Here is a 14,931-nt window from a genome sequence, read left to right as displayed (position 1 = left end):
ATAGGTAGTCGATAATGTTGGCAAATACGTAAAGTGCCGACTACGTGGCGGGCCTTATTAGGAACACGAGTAACAAGCCGCCGGTGATCTTCGTGATTCACGCTTTCCTCGCCGTGATCCATTTAACGTCGTGATTTCGTGGATCGACGTGGATCGCACGGATCGTCCACGTGGAAATCCCGTCGGGATCGCAAGGCGCATGCATCGTTGCCGGGTTCCAGGCCGACGCTGGCGCTATCCGTTTGTAATTACGCGACCGGTTTCATGAGCTCGGAGATGGTTCCGCGCGATTCTTTCCAACGTTTTCATTAAAATGTCTGCGCATAGCCGAAGCACGGCATAACAGCGGTTTCACGCGAAACGTGATTTATCGCTCTGCACGCGAATCGCCGATCCTATTAGGCAGGACCGGTTAATTAGCAATAATATACGCTTGATGCTTCCACGTGGCTTTATATCATAGTCAGAAAAACGAATTTCTTCTTCGTGTAAGCGTATAAGGTCGATTGAGCAATCAGGACCATCGATAGACTCGGGTCTGACGTCCAAATGGCCGAGGTCCAAAATATTGTTGCCCGTGTTCCTTGAAGTCTCGCTCTCTCTTCTGTCTGATGGGAGTTGTTGGATGCTGGAATCGTATAAGTGAATGGTCTGAATGTCTGAATCGTGGAATACATGCTGAAAAATAAGCGCGATACACGTTAGTCTGTAGTTTCTTCTTTTGTTTTTAAAATAATTGTTAAATAGTGATAAGAATTACAAATGCTGTGAAACAAAAGTATTGAGAATGTTCAATACTATTTAAAATTGCTATGAACGTAAATAAAAGGATGAGTACTACAATTGGAAATGTTCAACACAACTTAAAATTGTTATGAACGTAAATGAAAGGATGAGTATTACAATTGGGAATATTCAATACAACTTAAAATTATTATGAACGTAAATAAAAAGATGAGTACTACAATTGGGAATGTTCAATACAACTTAAAATTGCTATGAACGTAAATAAAAGGATGAGTACTATAACTGGGAATGTTTAATGCAACTTAAAATTGTTATGAAAGTAAATGAAAGGATGAGTATTACATTTGGGAATGTTCAATACAACTTACAATTGTTATGAACGTAAGTAAAAGGATGAATATTACAATTGGGAATGTTCAATACAACTTAAAATTGTTATGAACGTAAGTAAAAAGATGAATATTACAATTGGGAATGTTCAATACAACTTACAATTGTTATGAACGTAAGTAAAAGGCAGAGTATTACAATTGGAAATGTTCAATACAACTTAAAATCGTCATGAACATAAGTAAAAGGATGACTATTACAATTGGGAATGTTCAATACAACTTAAAATTGTTATGAACGTAAGTAAAAAGATGAATATTACAATTGGGAATGTTCAATACAACTTACAATTGTTATGAACGTAAGTAAAAGGATGAATATTACAATTGGGAATGTTCAATACAACTTACAATTGTTATGAACGTAAGTAAAAGGATGAATATTACAATTGGGAATGTTCAATACAACTTACAATTGTTATGAACGTAAGTAAAAGGATGAATATTACAATTGGGAATGTTCAATACAACTTACAATTGTTATGAACGTAAGTAAAAGGATGAATATTACAATTGGGAATGTTCAATACAACTTACAATTGTTATGAACGTAAGTAAAAGGATGAATATTACAATTGGGAATGTTCAATACAACTTACAATTGTTATGAACGTAAGTAAAAGGATGAATATTACAATTGGGAATGTTCAATACAACTTACAATTGTTATGAACGTAAGTAAAAGGATGAATATTACAATTGGGAATGTTCAATACAACTTACAATTGTTATGAACGTAAGTAAAAGGATGAATATTACAATTGGGAATGTTCAATACAACTTACAATTGTTATGAACGTAAGTAAAAGGATGAATATTACAATTGGGAATGTTCAATACAACTTACAATTGTTATGAACGTAAGTAAAAGGATGAATATTACAATTGGGAATGTTCAATACAACTTACAATTGTTATGAACGTAAGTAAAAGGATGAATATTACAATTGGGAATGTTCAATACAACTTAAAATTGTTATGAACGTAAATGATAAGATGAGTATTACGATTGGGAATGTTCAATACAACTTAAGATTGTGATGAACGTAAATAAAAGGATGAATACTATAACTGGGAATGTTTAATACAACTTAAAATTGTTATGAACGTAAATGAAAGGATGAGTATTACAATTGGGAATGTTCAATACAACTTACAAATCGTCATGAACGTAAGTAAAAAGATGAATATTACAATTGGGAATGTTCAATATAACTTAAAATTGTTATGAACGTAAATGAAAGGATGAGTATTACAATTGGGAATGTTCAATACAACTTACAATTGTTATGAACGTAAGTAAAAGGATTTCGCTTCATCCGGTAAATATCACAACGAGTATTTTATGTTGAGTAAATTATATGGCTATTTAACCACGAGAAAATGAATGTTCGCGGAATAAATGCAGCTGAAACTTATCGCATAAAATCTAAAATTGTATACTCAATAAGCATGGAAAACAATCTTAACGAAGGGATCTTTGCCTCTTTGTTTTTGATAGTCTTGGCAATTTAAAAACTTTGGAAAGTTAGTACCGTGAACAAACGAATGAAACGCAAAAATACTAACAGAGAGAGCGACGACAGGTACCAGTGACCAGTCTCTCGCGATTTGTAGTTGTAAACGCGCTTAACCGACCAGGCTGCACGTGTAAACGTCGCAAGTAAATATACATCACGTTATGAGACACTGAAATTAACGACCAAACGGTTAATTGATTTGTTCGCAATCGATGTTTGTCCACGAAATTCGTTTTACGAAGCTTGTGATTGGGATTCTGACTGACGAAGAAAATTGCATCATTTCATGCGCATCGATTATCGTAATAACCATTTTTTATGCAGTTCTCATACGACTAAATATTCTAAATTCCGATGTTTGCCTGCGTAAACGAATCATTAACGACGTATTCCTAAGGTTCGTTCGTGCCATTAAGAGATCGTAATTATGGTTAAAATACCGTTTGCAAAGAAATAAAGACTTTTCTGTTGTCTCGTGGAATTCTTCCAGAATGCAATTTTAATTTTATCCACACAACATACTCTTATGTAAAGGTAATTTTAAGCTTGTGAAACTTCAAGGTGATTCGAAGTAATTGCGTGATCTCGATTTTATCGTGGAATGCACGTGCGAAAATACCGAACAACAGGGACTATTTTCACCTGTCATTAGATTGGCATACAATTGAAAATGTCATCGCACGCACGCCCGTAGCTGATTCGAATGAGCGATTTCATGAGTGAACACCTCCCTTAAAGCTCGGGATTATTGAAAACAACGGTTACGTTATCGTGGGAACGACTATCAGTCGACGTCGAATGGACAGCTATTCATCGTTCATGGAGAACCGTAATCGCCATCGATGATGGTTATTAATATGCTGGCTGGATAACTGCGAGTCCATGATCGACGATATCGGCACGGTACGCATTATGATTTAGAAATCGCTCGTTCCACCGCCATGGAATACAGGTACCATTAAAAGAACAGTTCGATAGCGTAAAGTAATAAAAGAATTTCGATAGTCGAGGCACACACCAATAGGGAAACAATGTAACGACTAAATAACTACGGTGTCATGCGAAAAAGAAAATATCGATGCTTGAAATCTTTTTCGTAGATAAATAGGAAAAAAGGAGAGACACGGAACGAGAGCTATCCACAAAATATTTTTCACTTTGTGAAATTTTACTTTATATTATATAATATATTAGATTGTTCGAAAAGTGTCTTTCTTTCACGGACACGTTTTTTACAACCACGCATCTTTATACAAACGTGAAACCTAATCTGTCGAACGTTGTGATCTTTATTTTGATAGAACAAAATAGATCATACGTAATTCGATAAAATAATATGAAACGGAAAATATTGTGCATCCATTATTTCCTTATAAAACGAAAGAAACTTTTCAAACCATCTAATATTATAATAAATAACGAAAGAAAGAGAAAAAGTAGAGCAAAAACTATGTAAAATTTGTTTACCTTGCTAGATATTATCTTTCGTTTAATTACAATCAAAGTGTATTTGACTAAAAAACAGTTTTTTATTGCAGATAATAATTAGATTACCCGCTGATTGTAAGAAATAACCGGAAATGACGCTTAGGCCGTGGGGCAGGAGAATTTATATTTTATAAGAGGATTTTGTTAATAAGTAGTAATAAAATAAATAATAGTTTCCATTCGAATAAGAGTAGTTGTAATAATTCATGGCAACATAACGGCAATTCGTTGTTGGTAACACTGTTATCCTCTGATCAAACAATTAGATAGAAATCAGATAAGGGTCAATGGGATCGATATCGTAACGATTGAAGATCTATTGCGATAACGCTGCGATTTAATGTAATAATTAATAATAAAGATAACCGAACGATTTTCTTACTTGCGGTATCGTGATTAGAACAATGTAAGTAGAACATCGAACATGTAACGCGGTGAATTATGCGCGCTCCGGGTGTGGATAGCAGAATCGTTCGTTTATCTCGTATCTTTGTTATCTCGCTACAGGAACGAATATCGCAACTGGCGACGAAAGATCAATGGTCTGAATGCACGACCGCGGGCCAATCGATTTCAATAATAGCGTCTATTTTTAACGCTCTGCGTATCAGCCTGCATGATCGTACACCATTCGAACACGATCTTTGCTAATAATTTTCTTTAGTATAATATCAGATAGAAAATTAAAATAACTGGAGAAATTTTTATTTCGAGAACTCGAGACCTCGAACATTCGAATGTTGAAACATTCGATTCTATTTAACACTAGATTTACGGGTCTTTCTTTTGTACTTATTTCTACGAGCAGCCGTTACATTGACGGGCAAACGAAAATACGCATTTTCTTTAAAAAATCGATTTATTCAAATTGAGTCGGAATTGAGAATATTAGGCGTCGCGTTTAAGGGGGTACTCTGGTCTAGAGGCATGAATTTCGGGCGATCTTTGAAGCTCTGTACAAGCGAAACAAAAAATATTTTTGCTATCCTTCTTTTTAGCATTTGTTTACTGATATTTTGAGATTACGTAAAAAATTCACTGGAAAAAAACTCAATATTTAAAAAATTACGAGCTGGCAAAGTGGGTGCTGCCAAAAAAATGGGGTGTCGTGGCGTGCATGATATTAACCCTTCTGGTCATCCGAAACAAAAAATGCGAACGGATTCTTAATTATCATGGATGCCGCTATCGTTTGAGTCCTGGAAAAGTCAATACAACATTTTTTTACAAAATGACGGCCGTTTGAAAAAAATTTCTTATTTCGCACGTTTTTTTGACAATTCTGAACGTTTAAAAAATAGTAATATTAAAGATTTTGAGCTGAGCGTGGTCCGGACGATAGAGGAGTATATAAGAAATGTTCAGACCAAATTTCAAATAAATCGGTTCATGAGAACTTGAGGTATCGTGCAAGCCAACTCGAAAAAAGTAGTTTCGAGAAAAACTGCACAGAAATCAGAAATGACTGCAACTCATAAAATAATTGAAATTTTGAAAAATCCTTTAAGGACATATTCTTGAATGTCTAAACTTTGGAAATATGAAAGAAAAAGTTTTCGATTTGCTCAAATTTCTACACCAGAATACCCCCTTAAATAAATTATTAATAAGTAAAAAAGGTATAGGGTGATCGTATTTATCGAGCACATTTTTTTTTACAAATATGCTGAATTTTGTTTGTGCATTTTCCGCGTACGATCTTTTCGCAATGCAATTATTGCTTCTATTGGCAACTTTTTCGCACTTCTGACGTTCAAGGTGACAGAAATGAAGCGCCTGATCTTTGGAAAATGTTCTCCTTGTTTTCTTCAGCTAATTCCTCGGCTAAACAAAATATGAACTCCTTTCTGGATACTTTCGTAGAGATACGTTCAAATTAGAAAAATTACAAAGCTTAGGAAAAAATAATAATGTGCATAAATTCTTTGGACGAAATGATCAACTTACGATGCAAAATGATTGAAATTAATGCTATGGTTTTTAGGGTATTTCATTTCGAAGTTCGAAACCCGTCAAATTGACGGGTCCTAGTGTTAATTAAAGAATTTGAAAACCTGAAGATTCGAATACTTGAAAATCCCTGAAATCCGAAATAATTTCAAAAATTTGCTAATTGAATTATTCGGGAATTCGACGTGAAATTTCTCCGCAAGTTTTGAATTATTGTAATTGGTGAATGGTGTTTCTCAATCAGAACAGAAAAATTAGCTCTACTCTTAATTCTTTACCAACTCACAGAAGTGAATGCAACTTTCCCACGATTACAGAGCGATTTAAAACCAATATTATACATAACAAATAAAATTCAATTAAACTCGTATTTTATTTTCTTCGATCTAAATACGAAGAAGAAAAAAAAAAGAAATCAAAAACGCATGGGATCATGAAAGAGAAGATGGTTGGTAGCGATCTGACACCGGAAGAACCGGCTCCCTCTCAAGAGCTGCGCCAGGAATGAAGTCATTAATCGTATTCCCCAGCAATATATTATTTACAAATTTCCATTTCTCATTATTCTTAACGCTTGCCGCGCCGTCAACCATCTGCCCGTTCTAAACTGCGAAATGGTTCTCGCGATTGGAACCGTCTCTCCGGCGTGTATAAACGAATATCCGCTCGCCTGAGCGATGAAATTGGCAGCCTCGCGAAGATGTAATTAAGCTGCCTTTCGGTCGTTCTGCGTGCTGGCTTTTGCATGAATTTTACCATCTCGCATGCAAAGTTGCGATTGAAACAGCTCGAATCACGTACAAAGTAAAAGACCAAAGCGTTTGCAGTTAATAATGGATGATTCCTGTTAGTTTTAAGGAGGAGCACATGATAACTGGCATTTCCCGTTTTTTACTGGCGAACTGATTTAATCCTCTTGATGGAAATTTTCAAAATCTTATTGGTCATAATATTAGGATATCGAGGCTGTTAAAATACCCTTCAGCTTGATAATTATACCTTTGGCTTCTGCGAAACTTGGCCAATTTACCAGCTATTTTTAAAACCTCCCAACGACATTGTATTACAATTTTCTTGTTTAATCATACAATGACATTAAAATCGATAAATCAAGAAGAACGCACTTATCATATTTTTGTTACCACGTTCTTAATATCTGTGGGAGTCAGGTTGGAATTTTGGGGCGTTCGATGAACCTTTACTTACTTTACCGTCGCGGATGTAATGTTTATCGGTACAAATATGGACAGTACAAGAGGCTATGAATAATAGCGGCGATAGCATGTTCGAGATGATGGTGACAACGAATTCAGGTTCGATAACGAATCCACGGTCCCCGGGATGACAAGTATCAACGTAATACACGATTCGGGTAATTTTCTCGATAACTCGATCGGCAATTCGTCCAACGACTAACTAACTAACTCACTCATAAACCAAATGAAATTGCCATTATATATTCCTGTCCCCACTTCTCGGGTCAATCCTTGTTTTTAAGGAGAGTCATATAATCATTCCATACCTCTGTCTAGTGTCCCGCTATGTCACCTTGAACCCGAACACATCGTCATAAGGCCAGGTTGGAAGCTTAAAATTATTTCTTATTTTTTATTGCTTAAACGTAGCTATCGTAAAAGTCTTGACTATGGTATTGGGGTTTTTCCCGGCATTCCAGGTGGGAAATCGCGCTGTCCTTCCATCTCCGACATATCTATCATCGCCAGTCAGGAGATTTCTGCAATTATTGAGCTTCGATCGTACGACAATATGGTCAAAACGTTAAATTTTAGACAGCAATCGCAAGAATTCTAATGGAATTCACGAGAACGAGATAAACGCAAGTTGATTACAAGGGAAAGCAATTCGTATCAAAGCTGTACCGGAAGTTATGTCGAGAAACCGACGTGGTATCTAGCATTTACACATGTACCTGACTTTAAAATCGTTTGAAATAGCAACGTTTTATCGAATCTTTATCGGCGGTGACTACTCAGACTAAAACGATTGCTATTGAAGGAGAACGAACAGAAGCGAGACCAACTGAGAACCGCGCCTTAATGGAAACGAACTAACGACCCGTGGAAACGTAAACGCAGTCACGTACTCGCGGGTAACGATAGACGAGTGACCAATCAATGGTCATTATTTATGGTTATGGATACAACCACGGGGCATGACTGCTTTTCGTACGATTCCGTGGGTCCCGGCAGTTACACCTTAACGAGTGCCGCGGAAAAATGTGAGCGGTTGCTGTATGCGATCACGTAGACCGAATAAAATTCGCGTCGATTCTTTTAATCGACGGAACTTCTGTCGCATGTTCTCTGTGTGTCTCTGTTGTGAGTGGCCGTAATTGTCCCACGGTCGAGCCATTCTTTCAAACGTGTTATTATTGTTGCTTACTTGTGGATTCGAAACGCGTAGTCTGCTTCTTAAGGAATTTCGGTATTGTTCAATCGACGGAGAAAAAAACGTATTGAGATTCCTTTTGTACGACGTAAAGTTTGATTTATTACGCCGGTTGTTATTTCTAACTTTAATTTAACTTTTGAAAGTCTCGGTGAATTGTTCTTCGATATAGTTTCTTCGTGATACGTTCGAAGGGGACAAATGGTGAATAGAAACTGGGATTGAACGCGCTGCGGAATTCGATTCGTCCCGTTTCCAATTGACGGCAACTCGAAAACAACGAATCGAACTCTGTGCAATCGTAAATCATTATTGTCGTCCCGTTAATTGACATTAGGGCTGATAGGAGGAACGCGATAAATGTCCCGTTTCGTTTCCATGGTTTTATCGCGAGAAACGAAGCGACACGGGCACGCGAGAATGGATAATTGATTATTATTAATGAAATGCTTGTCCACGATCATGCTTTTTTAACCGGTATGTTTTTTCTTTTTTTGTTCTCAGGACGAAGTAAGTAACGAGCCACGACAGTTACAGGCCGTACGTTCGAGTGCTATAGGCGAGACGATTATGACGAAAACGGCACCGGACAAACGTGAGCGTTTTCCAAGCCATTACTGTTCACGCTTGTTTGTGCAAGCTTGCCCATCGGCTGGCGTCCTGCTAAAATCGCGTGGACGCGTGTCACTTTTCCTCAATTCATTGTATATACAAATTACGACATACTTATCGCAAGTATAGTTCGCATATACTTAGCTCGTATCATCAAACTATTTAAATGGTCAATTATTCGGTATATCGGTAAAACTCATATACATTCACAGATTAGTTTCAAATTTTATCAATGTAATCACGATAGTCGTGTTTGATTACAGTGCTAATGAAATTTCAAAAAGTATTCTGTGTTCGTAAAAATTTTCTCTCCTAAGTGTACAAATATTCAAATACTCAAAAAAGAAAGATAACAGTCAATAATTCTAGGAATGGATGTCTCCTTCAGTGATAGATGTGACATGATCTTGAACATGTCTACCTACTAACTAGGAACTGTATTATCAATTTCACCCACCTAGCTACAAATTTGCTGGATCAAAAATACCGTAAATTCATTTAATGAAGTTTAATAAATAGCTTATCAATTCATAATTTAATCCTTTTCCTCACAATATCCAATCGTGGCAAAAAGCTACAAATTCGCTGGGTCTCAAGAAAGATACTCAAGAAAGAAAGATAACAGTCAATAATTCCAGGAATGGCTGTCTCCTTCGGTGATGTGACATGATCTTGAACATGTCTACCTAGTAACTAGGAACTGTATTATCAATTTCACCCACCTAGCTACAAATTTGCTGGATCAAAAATACCGTAAATTCATTTAATGAAGTTTAATAAATAGCTCATCGATCCATAATTTAATCCTTTTTCTCACAATATCCAATCGTGGCAAAAAGCTACAAATTCGCTGGGTCTCAAGAAAGATACTCAAGAAAGAAAGATAACAGTCAATAATTCCAGGAATGGCTGTCTCCTTCAGTGACAGATGTGACGTGATCTTGAACATGTCTACCTGCTAACTAGGAACTGTATTATCAATGTTACCCACCTAGCTACAAATTTTCTGGATCAAGAAATACCGTAAATTCATCTAACGAAGTTTAATAAATAGCTCATCAATTCATAATTTAATCCTTTTTCTCACAATATCCTATCGTGGCAAAAAGCTACAAATTTGCTGGATCTCAAGAAAGATAAGAAAGAAAGATAACAGTCAATAATTCTAGGAATGGATGTCTCCTTCAGTGATAGATGTGACATGATCTTGAACATGTCTACCTGCTAACTAGGAACTGTATTATCAATTTTACCCACCTAGCTACAAATTTGCTGGATCAAAAAATACCGTAAATTCATCTAACGAAGTTTAATAAATAGCTCATCGATCCGTAATTTAATCCTTTTTCTCACAATATCCAGTGACAGCAAAAAGCAACAGACACGAAAATGATGTCGGAGAACAGGTGGCCACCATTGGAGACGAAGAGGTCTTAATTCCACGAATGACATTTCACTCCTTAGTCGGTCGCGTTTCCCGTTCGTTTCTGCGAATAGCCTAGCGCGAAACGCGACTCATCTGCTACAACACGAAAACTAACGAGCGTCCGACGTCTCGACGTAAATTACCATCAAATGTGGGTTACGAGTTGCCTTCCTGTGGTCGCGATATTAAACCAGACCCCCTTGGGTCTACGAATATCGTGTGGAAACCAACGATACTCTCGTTGTCCCTAATAACGAAGGCCGATTCAGCATTAAAACTGTCAATCGTGTGCGGATCGAAGTCCCGAGACGAAGCTGCACACGTAGCTGGACTCGCAATTCTCGTGAATCAAGAATGACTGCGAGGAGAAGTGGAGAAGGCTGGTCGGTCGGCCGTGTCGACACGCTTAGCCTCGTTTGTCCCGAGTAATGGCCGTAGTCATAACTCAACTCGCGACTTCGAGTCGAGGATCGAGCGCTCGGTTGAGTCGAGGACCTGACTGCAGTCATTTCTGCTTGCTTGACGTGACGCTTACACGCGACCGACCGATCTCGTTCGGCGAATGAGCAGGATAGATCAGATTCACGGAAACGACAAGTCGATCGAGTCGTTTCCCTTCGAACGATCGCGCAACCGATCAAGAAGAAGCAATATCTGCACGAATCGTCTCAGTAGCCTTCGAAAGCGCATCTTTTGTTCGTGTAAACGGACAATCGCTAGGGAATAGTTGGCGAAACTCTGACGATCGCAAATCGTCGTGAGAATGTAAATTCGTTGCTCTCGTATTCGATAGCCAGTGTCTTCGAGTTCTTGCAACCTGAACGTTTCCATCTTTCTCTCTGCTGTTTCTTCTCTTCGACTGTGTGCAGATAGAACCCGATAAACGGATATCAAGGATATCTCTACATTCCTTTAAAATACCAGTATCGAACCTTCGCAGCAGTTCCGTCTTCGAGAAACGCGACACGACAATTTCTATCGAACAGACAGCTACAGACAGCTATTGTCGAAATCACGTGCCTTTCCATGTAGATCGACTGGCCGCTGCTGAACTTTGATTCGATCCAATCCACGCTGATTAAGAAAAACGATATTTATAGGAATAGTTATCGATACCGGTCGAGAATTCCTTTCTTTTGCAAATCTATCTATGTAACAGTTTTCCCAGGTAAAAGATAGTAGGCAACGATGGGCATTTCCCGTTTATGGAACTCGCGAACTCCCCTGTGGCGAGCGTCTTTAATTACATGTGTTTCCTTCCACGCGGGAGACCAATGAAGCCAATATTTTAATACGAACCGAGGCACAGTGGCGAACGAGCTCGTTCCGCGTACCATCTACTCGAATGTTCTCATCGTTAGCGTATGCTCAACGAGTTTACGTGGCTAATCGGTGGAAATTGGCCGAGCGCCCGACCGCTGTGTTCGTCCTTTTAACGACGCACCCTTTCCTCTATTCTATCGTTACGCTATTTCATAGCTGCGGGTTTATTCTCCTTCAGCGATGAACACGAATGATTATCGATAGTAAATTTGTTGAGATTGATTTAGGACTATACTTGACTCGAAGACTTAAAAATTTAATGTTTGATGTAAGCGAGTGCATTTTTACGCGCGTTATACAGTATTATATAGGGAAACATGTGCGAGTGAACGTACTAGCGGTGGATAATAATTGAAAAATGTGATTCTTACGCACAACTGATCGCACCGACGTGATTTTTCAGAAAAATTCCATCGATTTTTTGATTATAATTTGCATTACCTATTTTATCCTCTTATTTGCCTAAAATAAACTATTTACAAATAAGTCTTCCAATGTAATTCTTAAACAAAACCAAATCAATCTTTGATTACTATTCATACTGTTTATATCGCTGACATAACAAATTACTATCGATTCTGCAGCTTTGTAAAATTATCGCTATTTTGTTGTGTGCATTGCTGTGTAATTGTTATGAAAATTCTATGATATTGGCACGAGAACGCTATGAAAATGCTATGAAATCGCTATAAAGCTGATCGCATGAGTCCTAACGGGAAAAATCGAGGACGATGGTTTCCCTTAATAGCGTCACGATTCACGAGCCTCGGGGGCTGATTCCGTAGAAAAATCCGTTTGCTAGTGACAGGCCGGTAGATAGTTTCATTAATGGTGATTTAGAGAAACGACCGGTAGGACTGGTAATTAAAAACAATAATGAAACTCTGGACGCGACGATCGTTAATTAGAATTGATAATTGCAAGTGGTGATCGCGACAGGCCGCGGGACGGCACGAACGTTAGCCAGTATTGAGAAACTGTTCCTGTAGCCGGTCTTGTAGACCCGCGATAAATTTTCCGACTTCTTAATTGATTTCTGCTATAGCCAGAGTAACGCGCTACCTTCCGTAGGTATTTAAGCACTCGACTGCAATACGAGGTTGTCGTGGAACCAGTCAGATTTTCTCGGCCCTCTGTACGTAGATACTTCAGAATGATTTAATTGCAATTTAACTCCAATGTATTTGCACCTAAAAAATTTGGAAAAATGAAATATTACAGTGCATTGGCCTTTCTTTGATATGTTACAGTAAATGTATTAATTCAATAAATTTATTTTCTAGATAATATATGTAGATATTTGACAGATTTCGCGTGTACGTGAATGTGTTCAGAAGCAAGGAAAGTGAAGTTTTAATTAATAAATGCACACATTTCGATTCTGGTTTAGCATGGTTTGCCAACTAGTAGTTAACACACTTCGTAAAGTGTACCACAAATTATCTAACCAAACGATATTCAGACATATGTACTCTGTTAAATCGAAGTCAATTTTTTCAACTATTAGATCAGTGATTTAAAATATTTAAAAATAATTTTCTCCTTTTCGAAAACAGCCTTTCATATAAATTCGAACAAATTCAGACAAATCACCGTTGAATCGTATAAAATTCCTCTATCCAAAAATAATGCTTTCTCTTCCTTCTTCAATCTGTTGCAAACTTAAATAAACCAACTTTATTCCAACCACCGATCTGGCTTCCCGACTTCATTTCATCAACAGAACAGACACCTGCGCGATTGCAAAAATACGTAACTGCCTTTTTAGATCGGTAGTGTCGTAGACGTGGTTGAGCTCGCGGTTTCTCGAGGTATGATCCAGCACCTGTCCCACTTCGGTTCTGGTATAGCTCTCGGTTGTTCCAGAGAGTATCGTTTAATGAATTCTTTGCGTCCCTCCCTCTGCGGCCGTTTCGCATCCGTCGTCGTTGGCAGACGTAATTAAAAGGAACGTGACGCGCAAGTTTAGTGGCGCTTTAAGAACGAGTCGGATCATTGCACGTACGCGGCACCGCGCGATTCATAGTGGTACGACTCACCTCGCGCAGCCCTCGTCGATCGTTGGTTCGATCGCAATCGAGAAAGACTCGACGTCAATCGTGCGAGTCGATCGTGTCCAAGACTCGTAATTATCAAGCCATGCTTTATGATTCCAGCGTTGTACACTGGTAGAATTTCAAATTGCAAGCTTTTCCTCTGTAGAGCCAATGGAATGACGAAAATGAGCCTTTAGATGAAAAGAGCGAGGGATAGAGTTTAGATGTGATAGAATCGATAGAGCTTCAGATCGCAAACTTTCTCCCTATACAAGCGATGGAATTATGAAAATGAGTCAATGAGATAGAGCGACGACACATAGAGTTTAAGTATTGTTTAAGTAACATTTCATGAATTTCGTTTCACGCGAGATAGTTGATTACTTTCTATTCACCTTGGGAACGGGAAAAAGTCCTGAAACGCTGTCCTCATCGGTTCACGCCGCTCTCTGCGGGGTTTTGCAAGAACGATCGATAAATTTATGAGGACTTGATCCCAGCGCGGCGTTCCTCTTACGCTCGCTTCTAAGAATCCGTTGGAAACGGTCTCCTTTCTTGGTACGATCCCTACATCGAGTATCTAACTCGTAAACTCTCAAAGACGTTCAGTAATGTTTCCAATACGGCCGACCATGCGACGGCCTCTGCAAATATCCTCGAATGACACGAAAGAAACGCAAGGGGCGTTTCTCAAGCTGGTACCTTCTTTTTCTTCCCTTGATCGACCAAGGGCATAAACCCTTGACAAAAACGTGGCACTCCCTTTGCAAGAACATTAGGATATATGTTTGAATCACGGTGAGATGGCCGAATGATCCAGCGAATCGATCGTTTTTAGTCACACGGAGAGAAGATGATTTCGCTAAATTCGTCAGCAGAGGTTGTCGATGCAAGACGAACTATTTACAAGTTCCATCTTTCTCCCACTTTTTCCGCCAATCTCCGGAATCCCGTGACAATCCATCGATTGCCTCCAAACCAATTCGAAGCGTAGGCCAGGCCCCTCTCGTCTCTCGACTGGCTCACCGCCG

The 14,931-nt window shown here is 38.3% G+C and overlaps 1 protein-coding gene across 1 annotated transcript in view; it reads left to right on the top strand.

Moving 5' to 3' along the window:
- The window catches only part of LOC105680226 (segmentation polarity homeobox protein engrailed), a 109,061-nt gene that overhangs the window by 87,357 nt on the left and 6,773 nt on the right, over window positions 1–14,931 (top strand). Inside the window, exon 2 of the mRNA XM_033320543.1 lies at window positions 9,008–9,013. Within this exon, the coding sequence (XP_033176434.1) occupies window positions 9,008–9,013 (6 nt within the window). The remainder of the gene's footprint in view (window positions 1–9,007; window positions 9,014–14,931) is intronic.

The sequence above is a fragment of the Bombus impatiens genome, unplaced genomic scaffold (genome assembly GCF_000188095.3).
Source record: "Bombus impatiens unplaced genomic scaffold, BIMP_2.2 scf_0319, whole genome shotgun sequence".
NCBI lineage: Eukaryota > Metazoa > Arthropoda > Insecta > Hymenoptera > Apidae > Bombus > Bombus impatiens.
The sequence above is the reverse complement of the archived record's forward strand: the minus strand, read 5'-3'. Positions and strand labels throughout refer to the sequence as shown.